This window comes from Cordyceps militaris (assembly GCF_000225605.1).
Source record: "Cordyceps militaris CM01 unplaced genomic scaffold CCM_S00006, whole genome shotgun sequence".
NCBI classification, from domain to species: Eukaryota; Fungi; Ascomycota; class Sordariomycetes; order Hypocreales; family Cordycipitaceae; genus Cordyceps; species Cordyceps militaris.
Window position 1 is genome coordinate 352545 of NW_006271974.1, and position 20973 is coordinate 373517.

The 20973-nt window shown below is 53.7% G+C and overlaps 6 protein-coding genes across 6 annotated transcripts; 3 read left to right on the forward strand and 3 right to left on the reverse strand.

Moving 5' to 3' along the window:
- Positions 1–832: 832 nt before the first annotated feature.
- Positions 833–3690, reverse strand: CCM_07407 (uncharacterized protein; the record flags this gene model as incomplete). The annotated part of the gene is made up of 2 exons (XM_006672548.1): positions 833–2617; positions 2842–3690. 2 exons carry the CDS (start codon positions 3688–3690, stop codon positions 833–835), a joined length of 2634 nt encoding a protein of 877 aa, XP_006672611.1.
- A 1598-nt stretch (positions 3691–5288) lies between these two features.
- CCM_07408 (DUF250 domain membrane protein) lies at positions 5289–6575 on the reverse strand (the record flags this gene model as incomplete). The annotated part of the gene is made up of 3 exons (XM_006672549.1): positions 5289–6226; positions 6282–6349; positions 6427–6575. 3 exons carry the CDS (start codon positions 6573–6575, stop codon positions 5289–5291), a joined length of 1155 nt encoding a protein of 384 aa, XP_006672612.1.
- A 1690-nt stretch (positions 6576–8265) lies between these two features.
- On the forward strand, positions 8266–10029 carry CCM_07409 (GTP-binding protein Sey1, putative; the record flags this gene model as incomplete). The annotated part of the gene is made up of 6 exons (XM_006672550.1): positions 8266–8594; positions 8644–8674; positions 8727–8898; positions 8968–9093; positions 9148–9787; positions 9849–10029. The coding sequence occupies 6 exons, from the start codon at positions 8266–8268 to the stop codon at positions 10027–10029; spliced, it is 1479 nt and encodes a 492-aa protein (XP_006672613.1).
- A 1337-nt stretch (positions 10030–11366) lies between these two features.
- Positions 11367–12605, forward strand: CCM_07410 (eukaryotic translation initiation factor 5, putative; the record flags this gene model as incomplete). Its single annotated transcript, XM_006672551.1, has 1 exon — positions 11367–12605. One exon carries the CDS (start codon positions 11367–11369, stop codon positions 12603–12605), a length of 1239 nt encoding a protein of 412 aa, XP_006672614.1.
- A 414-nt stretch (positions 12606–13019) lies between these two features.
- Positions 13020–15646, reverse strand: CCM_07411 (THO complex subunit Tho1, putative; the record flags this gene model as incomplete). The annotated part of the gene is made up of 5 exons (XM_006672552.1): positions 13020–13313; positions 13379–14281; positions 14339–14494; positions 14545–15327; positions 15365–15646. The coding sequence occupies 5 exons, from the start codon at positions 15644–15646 to the stop codon at positions 13020–13022; spliced, it is 2418 nt and encodes an 805-aa protein (XP_006672615.1).
- Positions 15647–16163: 517 nt separating this feature from the next.
- CCM_07412 (DEAD helicases superfamily protein, putative) lies at positions 16164–20732 on the forward strand (the record flags this gene model as incomplete). Its single annotated transcript, XM_006672553.1, has 5 exons — positions 16164–16447; positions 16504–16604; positions 16662–17048; positions 17101–20169; positions 20221–20732. 5 exons carry the CDS (start codon positions 16164–16166, stop codon positions 20730–20732), a joined length of 4353 nt encoding a protein of 1450 aa, XP_006672616.1.
- Positions 20733–20973: the final 241 nt, after the last annotated feature.

The following is a 20973-nucleotide window of genomic DNA, read 5'->3' on the forward strand; positions in this document are numbered from 1 at the left end:
ACTTTTCCCTTTCTATCTTGACTCTTCATTTTCCATTTTTACTTTTCATTTCCACTCCCCGTTTGCCGCTTACTAGAGCCTCAGCGCGGTCCACGGGCCTACCCAACGAAGCCTCCATTTACTAGAGTCATCAGCGTGCGGCGCTTCAAGGAAGAAACTCTAGCGCCTGCAGGCCCTGTGACTCAATCCAGACCCGCGCGACAGCCTCAGCCCCGCCCTCTCCTCTCTCCTCTCTCCTCCAACGGTGACTCTTACCGTGCTGGCCCCAGGTGTACTTGTACTAATACAGCAAAATCATTCTTCGTCATCCTAACTTTGCCAGAAAGAGAAGCGTATCTTACTCCAGATCTTTACATGAAACTCAACAATATGCAGATGTAGCTCCCTGGAATATGACTACTTCCCGGACTCGTGCATCATAATACATGTATTCAATATCACCTCCATGTCCAACTTCATTAAAACCGACGGGGAGGTCCTGGAAACCAGGGGAGCCATAGGCCATAATCATAAATGCGGCTAAGTGCTAAGTATAGGCTGCCTATAAAGGCATCAGAGATGAGCTAATCGCGGGGTGAAGACACCTGAGAAGAGACTTCGAGATGGCTGATGTAAGATATCCAAGCCAACCACACCGGCCTCTATATGTTATCCATTCTTTTTTCTGCTGGCCGCCTCAGTCTACTCACGGCTGCTTGCTCTTCTTGGTATCAACATCTTCCTCTGCACACAAAAAACAAGACAAACACGCAAAGACAAGTGCAACATAGGAGACCACCTCTTCTCAATATATGTTTCGGATCAATGCCATGTATATGCTCGTGCTAGATGCTTAAAGGGTCCACACCGGCGCCTTGATCAGCACCTGCCGGCCCTTGACTTCCAGAGCCATGAATCCGGCAAAGCGAATTCTCTGGGGCTCCTTCATCGTACCTGTGCGCGTGTTAGCTCCCGTTCGGTGCGCCCCTCGAAACTTTGTAGCCTTACCCATTTTGCCCGTCTGGCCCTTGCCAATCTTGTCCAGTGCCTCATCCGGCTCAGAGTCCGACTCAGATCCCTCTGCACCACCCCCAACCGCCACAGGCGCAAATCCGCTCTTCTCCACCTCCATCAGGTTCGGCTGCACAATCTCGGCCGGCATAGGGTACCAGATGGAAACGTCGCGGCTCTCCAGCGGCAGGTTCGCCGCCACACCAATGGCCAGCTCCACAATTATCGACGCACTGCCTTCGACCCCATGCCCATGAGGCGGCGGCTCTGTCAGGTGCGACTGAAGGTATGCTGTGAGGTTCGTCGTCGCTTTCTGAATGAGCGCGACTCTGTTTTCCGATGCCTGTGCGTTGGGGTTCTTTTGCAGCCCGTCCAATGTGGCCATGCGCCAGTTGATGATCTTGGTCGTCTGCGCATCAAGCTCCTCCGGTCTGTGTATGATATGGGTATTGCCACGGATGCCCATCTCAATCTCCTTTAGCTGAGCACTCAAATGCGGGTCAAGATCCGGATGAAAACACTTGTCAAACAGCTCGGCCACAATCCAGCGCGAAATGACGGCTCGTCCGACTGCAGTCATTTCATGCTTGCCAGTCCTGAGCGCTTCGGCGGTAACATAACTTGCTAGCCAAGGGGGGATAGTACGCCAATCTTTGCGTATATTAAACGAGAGGTTGTTGATGGCTCCGTTTAGACGGTTGAATCGCGTGGCGTATTCACTGTCATCCAGAGCTGTCCTCGACTGTGACATGCGCTGGTTGGCAACAGCGTTTTGCAGCTGCTCGACTTGTCCATGGAGCTGCTCAATCTGAGCCTTGCCGTCGAAATACAGACGCTTAACATTTTTGTATTTCGTCACTACACGAGTCAGCACAAATTCGACCTCGATATAGAGTAAAACGATGTGATACGTACATAGCTCCTTGAAAGCCTTTTCGCTTTCCGGATCCTTCTCTGTAATTGGCTGGGGGGTCTCACGGCCGGGGTCCGTCGCCTCAAAATGGCGACCGTCGCCACGGTAGGCGGGTTGCGCGTTACCGACACCTGGTCCCTGAGGCGGCAGAGGACTGGCTGCGGTTAGACCAGCATTGCTGTGGCGGTAACCGGGAGGGTGTCCAGCAACGGGGTGCTCAGCTTCGTTGCTTCGTCGAGCGCCTTGGGGTGGCATGCCGGGCTGCTGTTGTGGTGGTTGAGATTGCGACGACTGTTGCTGATTCACGAGCTGTCCTGATCCAAGTTGTAAGGCTTGGGGGGCTTGGTTTCGCAGGTCTTGTTCGTATGCAGAAGATTCATGCGAGAGCTGGGATGCAGTCTCTGAGTTGTGCGGGCCTGGATAGCCGGCGGGGGGGAATCGGTCGTCGGGCGTCTGCTGAAACAAGATTTGCTGGTGGAGCTGATGCTGCTGAGCAGATTGTGGTAGAATGTCAAAACCGGGCTGGTTATTGTCAAACTGTAGCTGCTGGTCCTGTGGTATGAGGATCTGTCCGAGTCCCTGCTGCAGAATCTGCTGATGTTGGTGAGGCTGCGAGTGCGGGGGCGGATACGCAAGTTCGTCGTATGAGGAATTATCGAGATCGTCGCCGGTAACAGGACGGAGGGTGTTGATTTGCGGCAAAATACGAGAGTCCTGAAGAGTGCATGTCAGCGGGCGGTCTGTGTGGAAAGAAGACGGCGCGTAGGATGAGGCTTGACCACAGGACAATAAGAGCCTCACACTGCAAGAGCTCCGTGCGTCAAATGAAAACGGGGAGCAACGAGGAGTGTGCACGCAAAACATGCAAAGTAGTCAAAGGCGGAATGAGGCCCTTTGTATCTGGAGGGCGGCGGGTGCGTTTCAGACTGGGCGCTTACTCTCTTGTTTGACGAGCGACGGCCTAAGCCAGCGGTTGGGTCGTACTGCTGGCTGGCAGGATGAGGAACCGGCGCGTGCGAGCTGTTCTGGCTGCTACTGCTGGTATCAGAGGTGCCACGGACAGAGCCAAAGATGCCCTTGATGATGTGCAGCTTGCGGTTCGTGCGGTGCTTCTCGGGCGCTGGCTGCGGCGGGGGTGGTTGTTGGAGTTGCTGATGTTGGAAGCTTGTGGGGCTAGGGAGGTCGTCGACCGATGTGGTTGCGATGCCGTAGACTTGTTGCTGATGGGGATGGGGATGCTGGAGGAGCGAGCTCTGGGATGGATAGCGAAGGCTCTGGGATCGATTCACGGTTGGATCAGCAAAGTCGGGGTGTTGTTGCTGCTGGCGGGCATCAAAGACGAAATCACCGCCAGGATGCTGCTGGAGAGGCGAGGGGTTATTAGTGGCCGGGCCGGTGGAGGAGGTGCTGTACAGGTGCGGCGGGGGAGCTGGCGCCTGCGACTGCGACTGAGCCTGGTGCGGCAGCGGTTGCTGCTGCTGCTGCTGCTTTTGAAGCTTGTTTGGTCCAGCGGCACTTGTGAGGATCGGTAATCCTTGTTGTTGCTGTTGCTGCGGCTGCTGAATTTGCTGCTGCATTTGCTGCTGTTGCTGACGGCTATCAATGGTGTCGTGAGGGCTGCCCGCCAATGGTGACAAGGCAGATTGCGCCTCCAGGCTGGGGTCAGTTAGGCCACCGCCTACAGCCGCATCGCCGGCACCGCTCCCTTGCGCCCCAGCAGGCGGCTGCTCTGGGAGCCCGTGCTGCGAGCGGTTGCTGTGCTTCCCCAGACGTCCAAACGTTGGCATCGGGGCGTGTGTATCTGTCTAGTCGAGGGGAGAGGGAGGGGGGGGGGGGGTTTGGCGACGGAGGGGGGGTGTCCGTGTCTGGGGACGGCCCAGGGGTAGAGCTTGGGGGATATCGTCTAAAAAAAGAATTCTTCGAGGATAGGTGCAAAGGGAAGAAAGAAAGGAAGTCGACCGGCGGATGCAAAGTACTGGAGAGTAAGAGGCGCAGCTGCTGGATCGTTGGGGTGGGATGGACCGGATGGTCGACGGATTGAGGCTGGCCAGCTACTAACGCAACCTAATAAGCGGGTGGTGGTCAGGTTGGAGCTTCTGGCTTTTCGAAGGTAATAATAAAGCTACCCCAGTTGAATTAATCCACTCCTTTTTTAAGCGGGCTCATCAGCTTCTATTATCATGACGCATGTCGTAGACTAATTGCTTTTTCGTCTGAGCAGCCGATGGCGGCACGCCTGGCACGGAGCAAGCGATGCTAATAAAGGGGACTTTTTCCGCTCAGCTATCATCTATCAACGCGCCCTGGTGAGCTGAATTTGTTTGAAGGAATAAATGCTACTGATTGGCTCATCTCAAGCTCTGTGCTGTCTAATCTACCACCGCCTTTTATCTCTTTAGTACTCTGCAAACTGCCGCCAATGTCTCTTTGTTGTCTGATGACCAACGTGACGACTGGCGACGCGTCCCCTTTACCCTGGTCACCAGCCGCTCTAGTTACCTGCTGCTTCGTGGCTGTGTTCACTTTTCAGCAGTGAGCGTTTTTACCTTGTCCACCTGTCCAATCGTGCCGCAGATGACCTTCTCCGCCTCGTCTCGTATCTAGCGCTGTAACTAGGAGGCTTGCAACCCACAGGTGCAGGTGGACAGATCTACAGTTTACGGCCTCGCTATCAAGCTATGTACCAGGATCATCAACGGAATAAACCGCATTAACTAAGGTTTTGTATCCATACGCACTCCAGAATAACAAGAATTCTCGATAATAACACTCGATAATAACACTACTCAATGATAGCTCCTATGTAGCACTCTCTTCGGAACAATATCAGCAAATGAAGATCCATCAGCAACCAAATTACACTGGAGCACCACATATCTAGGAACCTTGTAGCTGTTGCTAAAGTTGGCAGTCCTTAATATCAGTTAATAAGTTATCAGTTAATAAGTAGCAGTGCATTGTTGTATTAATAAAGCGCTTTCTTATGGGCTGCTATTTAACAAGTGTTCGATAAGAAATTTGGTTTGAATTGGAAGCCCAATCTGGCTTTGCACACAGTATCATTATGCAGCCGCTCTTCGGAAATTCGCAGGGGCCTGTTCTATCTTTGGATGCTGCTCGTCGAGGCTGTGCAACTAGGTGCGGCTCCCACCTGCGGCTCCTTTTCACTGCGTAAGCTTGGCGGCGTCTATTTATAAAGGAAATCCGATATTGATCTCCGTCGATACATCAAAATTGCGTGTTGACGGCTTTTCAAACACTATCTCAACTGCACCTCGATATATTAAGCATTACGGCTACAACGCTTTTCGTGTACCTTTCCTAAAATATAGTTTTATACAATCATGGATATACTGTGTCCGATTCGCCAATTTTAGATAGGAGCTCACATGACACCTTTGAGACCACCAAGCACCGCCAATCCAGCAAAGACTGTCAGTACGGCTATGCTGATACGGCGAAGAACTGGCTTCTCGGCACCAAATGCCGCCCACTGACGATTCGCCTCGGCAACATGGCCCTTGAGTTGCTCGTATCCGAGCTTGTAGTAGACCATGGCGCCCAACGCGATCGAGTAGCCAAAGAACTGGAGCGCTGTGACCTGCGATCCGAAAATGGCCATGGACGCGACAACGAGCAGAATATCCTTGAGCACGCCGCAGATGGTCAGTACGACGGCGGACGTCTTGCCAATCAGCAGCACGAGAGAGACGTTGAGCATAAAGGCGCAGAGGCCGTTGAGGAAAAAGGTAAACAGGCCGACGTGGAGCACCTCGGCCATGGTGCAGCGAGGTAGTTCTGTGAAGAGGGCGATGAGGCCATTGAGGCCGGCGCAGACGGGCGCAAAGTAGTAGAGCGACACGAGAGGGTCCATCTTGAGGTCGCCCGACAGAAGGCGCTGCACCATGGTCAGGCGCAGGGCCTCGAACATGACGCCGCCGAGCTGGATGACGAAGCCGGTGAGAACAAAGTCAATCTCGCCGACAGAGGCAATGATGACGCCGAACACAATGACGGACACGTTGGCGGCCTGCTTCAGAGTGGGCTGGGACACGCCGAGGGCCCAGCCGGCGAGCAGCACGGCCATTGGCGTCGTGGCCTTGAGCATCTGGATAAAGGATACGGATAGGTAGAGGTAGGCGACGTTGCTTAGGATGAGGCTGACACTGAAGAAGACGCCAATGGGAACGACGGCACGCAGGTAGACGCGGCCCGTCATCTTGACGGTCTTGCGGCTGTCGAGCATGGTGGTGTAGCGCGCCATGATTTGCGTCACGACGGTAGAGAAGACGAGATGGTAGGTTGTGAGGATGACGGGATACTCTAATCGTTGCACGTCAGTCTCAAATCCAGCTTTATTTCGAGACCAGGTACGTACTGAATTTGAGCGTATGCAGCACCCATTTGTTAAATAGAATCACCATGGAGGAAAAGGAGATCCAGGCGCTTCAGGCGGGTGTCAGCATAGGCAATGCAGATAATGCGCGGCAGTATGGCGCCAAACGGAGATTTTTGCAACTCACACGACGTAGACCCATGGCGGAAGCGCAACGCCAGTCGGCTTGCTGGGCGCAACGTCGGGGTTCACGGTCGGCAGCGTCGGAGAGGGCGGCTCCTCGACCAGACGCTCCATCTCGACAGGGTCAGCGCCCTTCTTGTCGTCGGCGGACATGGTGAACACGCAAACGATGGGCCGTTGGGGGTTGTACGAAAGGGTAGTCTGCGCGAATGGCTCGCCAAGCAGCAACTGTTGAGCGACGGATGCCACGCGCAGAGAGAGTCGAAGCTTGAAGGGATGGCAAGCAGAAGTAATTCAATCAACCCCTTCCTAAAAATTGTCATGTTAATCAAACCATCTCCACCGTGCACGCAAACGTCATCCAGATTCAGACAGTTGCCAACCAATGGGCACTAGCTGGTTCGCTCCACTCTTTGCGACCGTATCTGGGCAGAATGCCTCGAAAAAATGTATACAAGTTGCAATCAATAAAACATTATATTTGATGCAGGAGAGTCTTTTCCTGTGATCCCAAATCAAGCCCTCTGGGTAATGTGGTAGACGGGTGTGATGAAAAAGAATCAAGGCAAACCCCCGAAACAAAAATATACGGACTCGAGCGTATACTAGTAATCCTTCGTAACTGGCAGGTATCGGTCAAGTAGACGAGGTTGGAATCGATCCAAAGATTGCCTCAACTGGTCTGGCGCCGCTTCAATCGTGAGCAGCCCTTCGTCGAGCACGAATGAGGAGCGTTGTGTTCAAGAGACAGGCCACAGCAAATCCTGGAACAGACACGACAGAGGCCTCGCAATTCGCGAGATTCGACATCACGCATTGACGCTCCAGGGCTTCCGTAGCAGCTCACTAGCAACCAATTTTCGGTACTCTGTGAGACCCCTAGGCATACATTTATCAGACTCAGTCCAAAATCTAGATACTTCAAACTATAAACGTGACTTGTCAGCAAAGCATGGTGCCGACCAGTGCCTGGGGTAACCTTAGACTTGGCTTCATTGTTACCCGTTATAGGCACAAGCCCAGAACCGACTCCTGCTCTGTCTTCCTATGTGAGCTTGTTGCAAGCTTTCCGTACGAATATATGATGCAATCTGGGGTGAAAGAGTGTAGTGCAAGTAGGATGGGCAGTTATGTATAGCATTTTCTCCTTGTTTTAGCCTGTCTCTACTGAGGGAACAAGAATCTCACTAGCCTCCGAGTAACCCTATTCCAGTATTCCAGGGTAGCGATGAAGCCCGATTTACGCCACCAATTTGTGACATGGCCAAAAAACTGCTCCCGCAGCGAAAGTAAATCACGCCACACGTCGTTGTCGCAGCCGTTTTCGGCGTCGCGGCTCGGCATGTTTCTCGCGGGGCAACAACTCACGTCAGTACCCCTTCTCTAGCACATCCGCTAGGCAATTGGAGGTAGTTGATGTGAGATTTCAGCCACCGCTCAATGCACTTATCTCCTGTACCCCGGCTTTTTGTGCATACCGTCGTGCCACCGATTCGCCCATCGTGGTGTGGACGGACCCCGCGGTCGCCCGAAAACCGGGGTATTGACTGTCCAAATGGCGGCGCGGCGATGGGCCGACGACTAATAATAAGCGTCCCATTTCCAAAAGCCTGGGGAAATAGTGCGTGTGGGAACTAGTTGATAAGGCGCGCCCGACCTCGCAGTAGTTACACTCTGATAACTACCTAGTCTGCTTCCCTCTTGATACAAACTTACTTGTCCACTTCATGTACAACTACACCAACACCCCTCTCGTGTACCTCTTTTTTATAAATCGGTAAATCTCTACTTTGGACTCAGTGGCGTAGGAACGCAAACACACTAGAAAATCTTCGAACCAGCCATGCTTCTCGCCTCGCCGCTGACCGCCGCCGCCGCCGTGGTGCTGCTGGCGGCGGTCTACCTGGTGCGCTGCCTGCGATCCCCGCTCGCCAGGCTGCCCGGGCCGTCCGTCTCCAAGTACACGTCGCTATGGCTCAAGTGGAACGAGATGAACGCGACCAGGACCGTCTACATCCATGCTCTGCACCGCCAGTACGGGCCCGTGGTCCGGTTGGCGCCAAACGAGGTCGCCTTTACGTCGTGGGCCGCCATCAAGGAGATTTACTGCGCTGGAGGCAGCGGATACGACAAGACAGAGTTTTACGACATGTTTAGGATTTATGGTCGACGGTAGGCTGGCAGGTTGGAACATGACGAGCATGACGCTGATGTTGGACAGAACCATGTTCACCACGCTGAACAAGGCAGATGTAGGTTTGGGTAAGATGTTTTGCTGGTACTATTGCTAACTTGGGGTTGAAGCATGCGAAACGGAAGCGTATCCTTGCGGATCGCTATGCCAACACGAATATTCTCAGAAGCGCCTCTATGGACGGCATTCGGGAACGGTCGGCCAAGTTCGTGCGCCGTTGCGCCTCATCCTCTGGTCCCGCCGACGTTTTTGTGAGTGACCTTGAGCTGCAACGCATATGGTGTAGCTAACTTTTGTAGATGTGTATGTCGATGACAAGTAACCTCATCTTTATGTACTGACTCGGTTTAGCTTTACATGCCTACGCCTGTGACTGCATTACCCATCATCTGTTCCATCCCCGCGGCACCGATTGTCTGGACAACCAAGATGATGAGAACATGATGCACCAAATAGCATCGGACGATAGTCTACAAAGTGCGTCTAGTGATGTATGAAGTACTACCGGCAGCCGTACTGACCTTTTGGTAGACCGTCTCATCTCCCACTACGTTCCCATGCTGCACCGCATGTTGGGCAGCCTCCTGTACTTGTTCGCCAAGCCACGGGAAACACCACTGGCCGACAATTATGTTCTGGAAACGAGTCGAAGCCACGACCCTGCCGTATTCACTCTGATGAGCCGTCTGGAGGAAAAATCGGCCGAGCTGGAGCCTATTGACATGGCGGCTGAGTGCCTCGACCACATGGCGGCCGGCATTGACACGACGGGCGACGGGCTGTGCTTCCTGCTGTGGGAGCTGTCGCAGCCGAGGTCCAAGAAAATACAAGAGAAGCTGGCTGAGGAGCTGATCGCCAAACCTCAGGCACCGCTGGACCAACTCCCGTACCTGGACGCTGTCGTGTGCGAGGGCCTCAGGTGCTACCCGCCAATCCCTATGTCGCTCCCGCGCTACGTTCCGGAGGGTGGCCGGGTGGTGGATGGCCACTGGCTTCCCAAGAAGACGATTGTCAGCTGCCAGGCGTTTTCAGTGCACCGAATAAACGACGAATTGTTCCCTGAACCAGACTCTTTCAAGCCGGAGCGCTGGCTGCAGGAAGAGGGGGATGCGGATCGCCGGCGAGTGTTGTTTGCTTTTGCGAATGGCGGGCGAGGATGTATTGGAAAGCAGTAAGTTCTGCCAGCATACGGATGCCTGGCTATTTTTGGCACGGCTAACGCGATGATGCAGCCTGGCTCTTGCGGAAATGAAGACTCTGCTCCGGGACGTCTACTCGAGATTCATCACTTTGCCCGACGCGTCGATGAAGGAGGAAGCGATGGAGATGTCCGATCAGCTCATTTCGGCTAGACCTTTAGGACAAAGGTGCCTGTTGCATTTTCGGCCTCGGAAAGGCAGCAGTGGTAATTGACCGATGAGCGGTACGCTGTGAGGAAGGGCTGTTGGCAAGCGCTGACGTGTGCAGCGCAGAATGATATACTGCCTATGTAGTGTTTCTGTCGCATCGCTGGCTGTTTCGAAGTAGCACATCGAGTGCTATGACCGAGTCCTGCGACGGGCACGTATCCCGCTGGATTGGGCCGGTTTCCATGAGGTTCGTTGGATGGTATCAATTAGGTACCTACCTACATATGAAAGTGGCCTGTATTATTCCTGCAGGATTGCAGGATGAACTCGTACACGGGTGCAGGCAGCAATCGCGCATTTAGTGGGCGCTCGAACCACCTGGTTAACGCGCTGTAAAGGTACCTGCAGCGCACTGTACCAGGTAGGTACCTAGGTACCTAGACAAAAGAACAAAAGACTGTTTCCTTGGGATTTTTCTGCGCAGGTGCCTGGTGAAGAAGAAGTCAATACCTATCTAACTAGGTAGGTAGGTAGTTATTCACTCCAAGAAACATCTAAGAATACCTACCAAGGTACAATAAAAACCTACTGGTACACCAAAAATCTCCCGCATACATTCATTGGTGCCTGCCCCTCCTCTGCCGCCACGCACCACCTCTAACGCCGAAAACTCGGGCCCTACCCGGACTTGCCACATTTCCAAAGTTGTGTCATCCACGCTGCACAGTTTTTTTCTCGGCCTATTCTTCCCCCTTCCTCACCCAACCGTGCCAACTGCCAGCACTGCGTTTTGCCAATCCAACCAGCTCAACCAACCATATCCAGCCTGTAGACTGTTTTGAACGGTTGCAGAGCGTCAGCCACCCTTCCCGCTTTCAATTTATATTATCCAACAAACTTCCGCTTCTAGCACCCTCCGTCGTCCGCCCGCGCGAACCTCGACACCCCTCCCACGATCCGATTTTGCCTGGCTCCCTCCCACGGCAGAAACAGATTACCCAGCAACGCACCAGCTTGTCAAGACTTGTTTATGTATCAGCACGACCAGTTTAACGTGTCCAGACACATTGCCGAGCTGCAGCTGTTTCACATACGGCGCAAACCTTCTTCTCCCGATATTCATTCCGACGGTTGACATTTGCCCAACAACGCAAGAGTTCATGCCTACCACACATATCACGAGACTGCCTCCTCAAAACCTCATGTTAATCACAAGTGGTCATTTGTGATTCCTCTTGCTCCCGACCAGCTCCAACAGCACGCCCGTCTTCATCGCTTCCCCCCAGTCTTCATGACAACGTTGTCCGTTCAGATCTCGCCGAGTCCTGTCCATCAAGCCCGCAACATCCACTGAAAAAAAAAAGCCTCTACAATTTAAAAGCCCAAAAAAACACCGCCATCATGGTTCTCGTCAATGTCAACCGCGAAGTTAGCGATAACTTCTATCGCTACAAGATGGAGAAACTCATCACCAAGGTTGAAGGAAAAGGAAACGGTATCAAGACCGTCGTCGTCAACCTTGTCAACGTCGCCAAGGCTCTCAGCCGTGACCCCAACTATGTCATCAAGTACTTTGCCTTTGAGCTCGGAGCCCAGACCAACACCGACCCCAAGGACGACCGTTGGATCATTAACGGTGCCCACGAGGCCGCCAAGCTCCAAGACCTCCTTGATGGTTTCATCAAGAAGTTTGTTCTTTGCCGAGGCTGCAGCAACCCCGAAACCGTCGTCTTCATCAAGGATCCTCGCATCATTCTCGACTGCAAGGCCTGTGGCCATCGCACCGATGTTGATATCCGCCTCAAGCTTTCCGGCTTCATCATCAAACATGAGAGCAAGAAAGGCAAGGGCAACAAGGCTGACAAAAAGGCTGCTCGTCGTGCCAAGAAGGAGGCTGCTTTGAACGGTAATGCTTCTGGCGACGAGGGCTCCGACCACTCAGGCGAGAACGGCACCAATGGCTTTGATGCTAGTGATGACGAGTTTGATCGTGTTGCCCCCGCTATTGACAGCGACAATGAGGTTAGAGACGATGAGTGGGCTGTCGACATGAGCGAGGAAGCCGTCAAGGCTCGCCAGGCCCAGCTCCCTGATGAGTTCAAGGGCAAGCTCAACATTGACGATGACGAAGCTGGTGGCGAGAGCGTCTACGACGAACTCGGTCAGTGGATCCAGGCTCAGGCCAAGGACAAGGGTGGCATCGATAATGTCGACTCCGTCCAGGTCTATCTCAAGGCCAAGGAGCTGGGCATTGAGGGCAAACACAAGACTATCCAGGTCCTAGTCCAGACTCTATTTGACAAGAACATCACTGCGCAGATTCCCAAGCGCGCAGCCATGATCAAGCAGATTGGTACTTCCGAGAAGCACGAGAAGGCTCTCCTTGGTGGTACCGAACGCCTCATGGGCTTCCTCGCCGAGGAAAACCCCGACGTGTACCCACAAGTTGTCAAGATTTTGCAGCTGTACTACAACAGTGATCTCATCACCGAGGAAGTTGTCGTGCCTTGGGGCAAGAAGGCGAGCAAGAAGTACGCCGATCTTGCTGTCAGCAAGAAGGTCCGCAAGGCTGCTGAGCCTTTCCTCAAGTGGCTCGAGGAGGCTGAGGAAGAGGAATCTTCCGACGAGGATGACGAGTAAACTCTGCGGGATTTACGGGTCAACCCTCGCTGACCATGTCGAGAACAGCTTTGCTCACCCTTATTTTGTTCTGATGGAAAATGCAGAAACAATGTTGTGGTCATGGTGCAAACTCATAGTTACTGTTGATATTAGTGTAAATTGAACCCCACTCGCTCGTCGTATTTGGTCTCCTGCGTTCGCTACCTGTTATGTGAAGTCTCGGGAGCTGATTGCTTTTGGGTATCCACGTGAATATATTCGCCCATCCCTGACTATCTACTTATTCTGTATGCAGCACCACCAGCTGAACAAATTATCCCCAAAGTAACGAAAGAGAGCTTAGCAAAAGAGGCGCGATTAGATAAAAACATCACGCTCATTCGACATCCATCAATCCCCTGGTCCACACGTTTCACAAGCTACCTAAGCAGTTTATTCTGGCTTTCCATCCGCATCTGCCATCTCGGCATCCGCATTGGCCGCCTCATCCTCTTCGTCCTCGTCCTCGTCGCTGTCATCCGAGGAGCTCTCAGCATCAGCCTTGGCCTCCTCCTCGTTCTCGGCACCGCCACCGTAGAGAAAGGCGCTCAGCTCGGCGGCGGCCTTGTCGGCGTCCTCGCTATCCGCGGCGATGACGGCATCGTAGACCTCGGCGCCGTCAGAAGTAGATGGGCCGACGAGAACGTAACGCGCCTCGAAATCCATGTCCTTGGCGAACTGAGCAGCCTGTGTTTTTTTTTTGCGAATTAGTACATGGGCAGAAGTAGAGATATGGGGGGGTATGAACGTACCTCGGTGTCGAGTTGGAGGATGGGAACCTTGCCGGCTTCCGTCACGGCGTCGATCGCCTTGGTGCTCGTGCCGTAGTCGCTGCCGTCGCGCACGCCATGCTCTATCAGGCGGTCGCCGTCGCGGAGCTGGCCAAAGTCTGGCGCGCTGACAAAGTGAAACGCCTTGCCGTGCGTCTCGTTGTCGGCCTTGGTGCGCGTCGTGTGCCGCACGACGGCCGCAAACACGCCCTTGTGCTTATTCAGCAGCGCGGCGGTGACGGCACGGAGCGTCTCTAGCGCGGCGCCGACAAGGACGATAGGCGCGCGGCTAGGCGGCATGTCTTCCTCCGACGCCGCTGCGTCCTCGGCGCCGTCCGCTTCATCGTCACTTTCGGTGGGCTCAGCAAAGACGACGGCAATGGCGTTGGGGTCGTCAATCTTGTCAAAAGCCGCGAGGCGCGTGCGGGCCGCAATGCGTAGCGCGCGCCAGCTCTTGCTCGACTTGCCGTAGACGGCGGCCGCCTTGGTCACGTCGCTGGTGGGCATGGCAATCTCAAAGTCGTCGTCGGCGAGCGGCCGCTCGAAACTCGCGAGCGCGGGCAGCGCGGATCGTGCGGGCGGCTGCAGCTCGTCCATGCTCGTCTGGGACGCCGCCCGGTTGAGAAACTCCATGGATACGGCGCCCATGGGCGTCGGGCGCAGGCGCTTGCTCGTCGCCATGCGCTCCGCCGACGTTCGGGCCGCGACAAAGTCAGCCGCGGCCACGGGTGCCCGCTCAATGGGCGGGCAGCTGGTCATTTTCCAAAACACCCAGTTTTTGTCACGCGCGAGCACCGTCTCGACCATACGGAGGAAGTAGGGGCCGTCGACGCCTTGCCTTAGATACTCGGATATCCGTCGCTTGGTTTCCGTCGCCCATTTTGTCTGGAGAGCGGGTTAGCGAGGGCGAGTTGGGAAAGGGGCATGGCAGATGATGCCTACGTTTTCTTCGCTTAGTTGTTCGCTGTATACGACAGCCTTGTTGGCAGCCGGGAGGCTGGAAAGTTTCTGCTTTGCCTCTGCTGATAGAGACAGCAGAAACTCTGTGATAATGAGAGCTTGGACGAGAACGTGTCGTCGGAAAGACAAGTCGTTTATCTGTAGTACACGATTAGTTTTTTTGCAATGTGGTAGGAATTAAAACCGACTACCTCGAGCACAAATAGATCCTGACTAGTGAGGTACTTGGGGTTAAATGCTTCCGCTACTGCGGCTCCTTCGTCATTGCGCTTCCGCTTCGACGACCTTGGATCGTCGGCATGTAGCGATTCGAAAGCTTTCAAAGTCTCCTCTAAGCTGTGTTTAAAATGAGAAAACTTGGCGGCGTCGAAGAGTGTCGTGGGTTGACTGAAGCTCTCCTGGAGCGACCAGAGCAAAGGATATAGTTCCTCAGAGCTGAGGCGACTCCCGCCCTCTTTAGCCTTGCTGTCCTTTGCATCCAACTTCTTTTCACCATTCGTCTCGGCAACCGGAGCCTCGATATCAATATCCATTTTCGTGGAACTGCCGTTTGTTGTGGTCTCATATGTCGTGACGTTTTCGACGTGATACTCGCCGCGCAGGTTGACCGAGCTCCTATCGCCGAGAGGAAAACACTGGAACATGAAGATGAAGACACGGCCGCAAAATGCGGTATCCTCGGCCCGTGACAGTCGGCGCAGTAGCTCGTTGCAACTGCGGAGGATGACCAGCTTCTTTTGCGAAAAATTCTTAGCAGTCATCCGCTCTCGTCGCGATTCGAGAAAGTCAAAGAGGTGGCGGCATCCTGCAATCGTTTGGCTGTCGAGCAGCTCCTCCACCAGCCAGAAGACGAGCGCCGCATCGCATTGGCCATCATCGGAGAGTATGGAGAGAATGTCGAGGAAATTCCACATTCGCACAAAGTCGGGAGAATCGATTGGGGTTGACGCCTTGGGAGTGTTAGACGGCGGCTGTTTTGCGTCGAGCCAGGGGATGTAGCAAACTTACTATCAAAGCACCAAAAAGATCTCTTGAAGCGCCTTCGACAATGGCAAACTGCCGAGCTTTTAGGTCTGCGGCAGCGGCATCGCTCTCTGTGGCTTCTTCGTCTTTCGTCGGCAGCGCCGCATTCACCCGCGACGTCAGGTCCGCAAGGTCAGACTTGGTAACTGCGGGCTCAATGCTCAGTGACTGCTTGGCAACAGAAGCTTCGTCCAGCAAATCAGATAGCAGCTTCCCAAATACTTCAACAGAGGCCACGCGAGGCTTGTCAATGTCGACGGCGGGCATCGTAGGCGATTTGGGCTGCAGCTTCTTGCAGAACCACTGCAGGTCTTGATCCGCCCCTAGACCGTGGCCCCCTGGCAAGAGATGGGCGCAAGGCTTGTAGAAATCCGCCTTCTACTTGCGCATCGATCTAGCGTGCAGTCGAGTTTCTTGGGGCGCGTTACGGTTCGATTCGTTGTCGCGTTACTGGGATGCGAGTTTGCTGCGGTGGGCTGGCTACGTTGGCTGCGACGGATAAATAGAAACACAAGTCTCATAGAGCCGAAGGGTACACAGAGACACGGCAAACAAGGCGCTTGGACAAGGTACCACAGGGAGTGGGGGTACCTGATATGACCACCTACGCGTGAGCTAGCTGTCGCGAGACTAAAATTTCGGAGTCGCAGCGGGTTTGACTTCCATAGGTCACCTTTGGCAGCACGCTCGACAGTCGCCCTTCACCTTACTACCCACGCCGCGCAATTCCGCACAGAACCCGATCGCAGACTGTGCATCTCTCATGACGAACGCGATTTGAATCATGCCCAACGCGAAGCGGCTTAAAAACAGCGCCGCTGCGAAGGCCAGGGCTCCCACCCAGCATGAAGAGCCTGTCGGGGAGCGCCCGACTCCCGCAGAGGTCGAGGAGGAGGAGCACCAATTCGTCCAGGTCGCACGGACTCATTGGCTGAAGAAGACAAAGAAGACGGCCAAGGTCAAGGTCAAGAACGACGTCCTCAAGCAAAGCATCTGGGAGGTCCTTGAGCGAGATGGCTTCCAGTACAAGTCATTGCTTCTCTTGGAAAGCTTGCAGACCCTGGAAAGGTATGCATATTCGCAGATGCGTCGCGGACTAGCTAAATATACTAACTTGATGAAAGCTATTTATGGCCGGGGTATACAGAAGAGGCCTCCAATTTCCACGTCCTGTTGATGGCGCTCATCATCAACGTCAAGCGTAGAGAGCACCTCGAGACTTGGAGTAAGTTGTTGGCTCAAAAAAAAGATGGCGCGTGGGCACCCTACTAACTATCAAAAGGCCTATTTGAACAGAAACCCGAAGAGTTCTCTTCCTTCTTCCGTCGCGTACTATCACTAACGCTCGATCGAACGCTTCCGACGACCATCCGTACAAATCTGCTTTGTTTCTTGATCCATGCTTTCCAGAGCTTGGACTCTAGCATTGTTAGAAGGGATTGCGCTCCATTGGTTTCTATCGGTATCTGGCACAACATCTCGACGGACGAGGAACGAGACCGACTCTTGGACCAGGCGCCCCAGCTAAAAAAATCCTGGAGAGCTTCTCAAAAGCGCTTCGACGCCGGCGATGATGCCATCAAGGCTCGGCTGCGCTTTGAGCGCTCTTGGCTATATACCCTTCTCCTCGATTTCCTGAGCTTGCTCTACGAAACGGATCGCAAACCAGGTAAGCCTCTTTGACGGTCCAAACCAAGAAGCTGAGCTAACGTGTACCATAGAACAAGATTTGTATTGTCAACGTTTTACCGAGTTCATCACAGATTTGCAAAGTCAACTACCGACGAGGCGATATGTCAATGCCCTGCAAAACGATTTGAATCTCCTTCCAGCCATGAGACTATCTCCCATGTACAATGACGAAGCCAACGGCCTGTTCCGCGATCTGCAAGCTCTACTTGCTCACTTTACATACTTTGCGATTGATGACCAAACGGGCGCCCAGCTTACTCGTGAGGAAGCTTACGAAAAGCACTGCAAGGCGCTTGGTAGACTCCAGCGCACTGCCCTTAAGCACTTCAAAGGGAAGCTTACCGTTCTTGCCCTCTCCAACTATGGCTCGATCGACAAGCGGGAAGAGCTCAAGGCTCTCCTCGACGTGCTGACGGATGAGGAGCTTGCGTCTCTAGCTGGGTATCTAGGTATCAGAACGACATACCCAGCGGATCTGAAACTTCCCACCGGCCGCCAGCTACAAACAGAGTGCATGCTCAGCACGTTTGAACGCAAAAAGACCTTCCAAGAGCTTGCTCAGACCATGTCGATGGTCCCCACGGAAAAAACTCTGTTCGATGCCAGCTTCCAAAGAGCAGACTCATACGACGGATCGTATCCACTAGCACTACCCAAACTGAATCTGCAATACCTGTCTGCTGGAGACTTCCTTTGGAGAGCGCTTGTTCTTTACCGTTGTGAGGCATTCTATGGTATCCGCAGAGATATCGAGACGGCGCTCCGCCGACTTAAACCGGAGAGCAGAAAGCCGGGCGAGACTCACTTTGCCGGTACCTCCAAGATGGCGATGCCGATTTCCAAGCCAGCTATCCTTGAGGTGGTTCCTGCCCTTATTGGCGACTCCAAGCCTTCCATGGTCAAGGCCGAGGTCTCGTTTGATGTACGAAGGCTTGGCGATCATGTCCGCAAGGAATGGGACTCTCTCCGGTCAGGCGATGTGGTGTTCCTGCTGTCAGTGGAGCCGCCCGCAGAGAATTCTATCTCAGACGGGGCCTCTTTGAGTGAACTGGAACAAATTGGTGTCGTGTCAGTGCGCGCTGCTGAGGTCATCTACAGTGCAGATGAAAAGGCCCGCCACGGAAAGGACTCCAGAAACCGTGATGGCAAACGTCGCATCGAGCTGAAACTTGATTCACAAACATATACAAAGGATGCTGCCCTTGCCGCTGCTGGCAAGGGAGACGTATATGGCAATGTGAACCTGCTTCTCAGAAGAGGTCGTCGGGAAAATAACTTCAAGCCTGTTCTCGAATCCATCCGAAACCTCGTTCTCTCAGATGCGCCTCTACCTGGCTGGCTACATGAAGTATTTCTAGGCTACGGTGATCCAGCGGGCGCAAGCTACAAAACCCTCCCGAGCCGAATCAAGACTGTCGACTACAATGACACGTTTTTGGAGTGGCAGCATCTCATTGAGAGTCTGCCAGGCAAGACTGTGGAGCCAAGCGATGACGTGGACGGTAGTTTCGGGCCACCTTATGTATTGGAGACATTGGACAGGCCAGAAGTCCAAGCACCGGTAAAGGCTTCGAAGAAGAGACGCCGGGATGCCGAGCCAGTGACGACAGTCGATGTGGAAACACTGAAAGTCACGACATACAAGCCGCCAAACCAGGGCCCATACCCAATTGATGCACCTAAACTGAACTCTGTTCGCTTCACGCCGGCTCAGGTTGAAGCTATTATTTCCGGTTCTCAGCCTGGCCTGACTGTTGTTATTGGACCACCGGGAACTGGCAAGACGGATGTGGCGACTCAGATCATCCACAACATCTATCACAACTTCCCCAAGCAAAAGACGCTTTTGATCGCACACAGCAACCAGGCGCTGAACCAGCTCTTTGCCAAGATTATCGCGCTTGATATCGATGAAAGACACTTGCTTCGACTTGGCCATGGCGAAGAGGAACTTGCTGCCGAGGGAAGCTTCAGCAAGCACGGTCGTGTTGACTCATTCCTTGATAACCGCGCGCGCTTCCTGTTTGAAGTGCGAAAGCTCGCCAGCAGCTTAGGCGCACCCGGTGCTCACGACAACTCCGCCGAGACAGCGGGGTACTTTAACACAGTCTACATCCAGCCGGCCTGGAAAAAGTTTGAGCAAGTCATCGCCTCGGATGAATCATCGGTGGCACAGATTATCGACGCTTTCCCCTTTCACATCTACTTTGGGGACGCTCCGCAGCCCCTCTTCCCGCCAGAGGCTGAGCGCGCGCAGATCATTGACATTGCACAAGGCTGTTATAGACACATTGCGAAAGTCTTCTCGGAGCTGGCCGACATTCTGCCATTCGAAATCCTGCGTCGAGAGCGAGACAAGGCAAACTATTTGCTGACAACCGAGGCGCGCATCGTCGCCATGACCACCACACACGCCGCCATCAGGAGAGGAGAGATAGCTGCTCTCGGTTTCCACTATGACAACGTTGTAATGGAAGAGGCTGCGCAGATTACAGAGATTGAGTCGTTTATTCCGCTGGCCATGCAAAAACCCGTCAATGGGAAGCTGCCTCTGCAAAGAGTTGTACTGTGTGGCGATCATTTACAGAACTCGCCTGTCATCCAGAGCCTTGCGTTCCGACACTACGCCAACCTGGAGCAGTCCCTGTTCTCGCGATTTGTTAGGCTCGGTGTACCAACAATTTCACTTGATCAGCAGGGCCGCGCCCGCCCATCGATTGCGCGCTTGTATCAGTGGCGTTACTCCAAGCTGGATAATCTGCCCAAGGTGTCCACCAATGCGGAATTCAAGCAAGCCAATGCAGGTTTCAAGTTTGACTTTCAGTTCATCAATGTGCCCAACTACAAGGGCAAGGGCGAGATGGAGCCGACGCCACACTTTATCCAGAACTTGGGCGAGGCCGAGTATGCTGTTGCCATCTACCAATACATGCGACTACTTGGCTACCCCGCGGACAAGATCAGTATTCTCACGACGTATTCGGGACAGAGAGCACTTGTTAGAGATGTGCTATCCCATCGCTGCGCGAGAAACCCCATCTTTGGCATGCCCAAGGCTGTTGCTACTGTGGACAAGTACCAAGGAGAACAGAATGACTGTATGTATGCTTGGAACCTCGTTTGTGTAACAGTTTACTAATGCATGGCAGATGTGATTCTTTCTCTTACCCGTACGTCACGAGTCGGATACTTGCGTGACGTGCGCCGCATGACTGTCGCCATGTCCCGTGCCCGTCTCGGACTGTACATTCTCGGACGCCGTGAAATATTCGAGGCGTGCCACGAGCTCCGACCCGCCTTTGACATTCTCTTGTCACGTCCGGACAAGCTGATGCTTGTGACGGGCGAGCTGTGGCCTGCGCAGCGCCCCGCCCTTGCGCTAGAAGACGGCGGCGCTGCTGGCCAGGTGGAGAATGAGGTGGTAATGGAGGGCGTCGAGCATCTGGGCCAGTACGTGTTTGAGATGACGAGCACCAAAGCGAAGCAGCTAGAGTCGGAGAACAAGATGGTGGATGTGGTGGAAACGATTATGGAAGAGGATGGCGAGGGTGACGAGGAAGAGCAAGACGAGACGGAGGCGACGGACTATGACGGCGTGATCGAGCCGGATATCCAAAACGTTCGCGAGGCAGAGCGAAATAACGGTCATGGGCACGAGTGATTTTCTATGTCCGTTTTTTAGTGTGCTCGGGGCTTGAATTTGGCGTCTGGCTTGGTTGTTATTTGTCTCCTGCATGTATGGACTATTACTAGGTATAAAAACATTGAATGGACAGCATATTTGATGACACAGTTCACATTGCTGCCTGTAAACGACGGTAGTATTATGGGCTAGCTCTACGGTAGCAGCCATGATGCTATGCTGTGAGTATTAGATCCACTTGCAGACGAGTCCGGGGTAG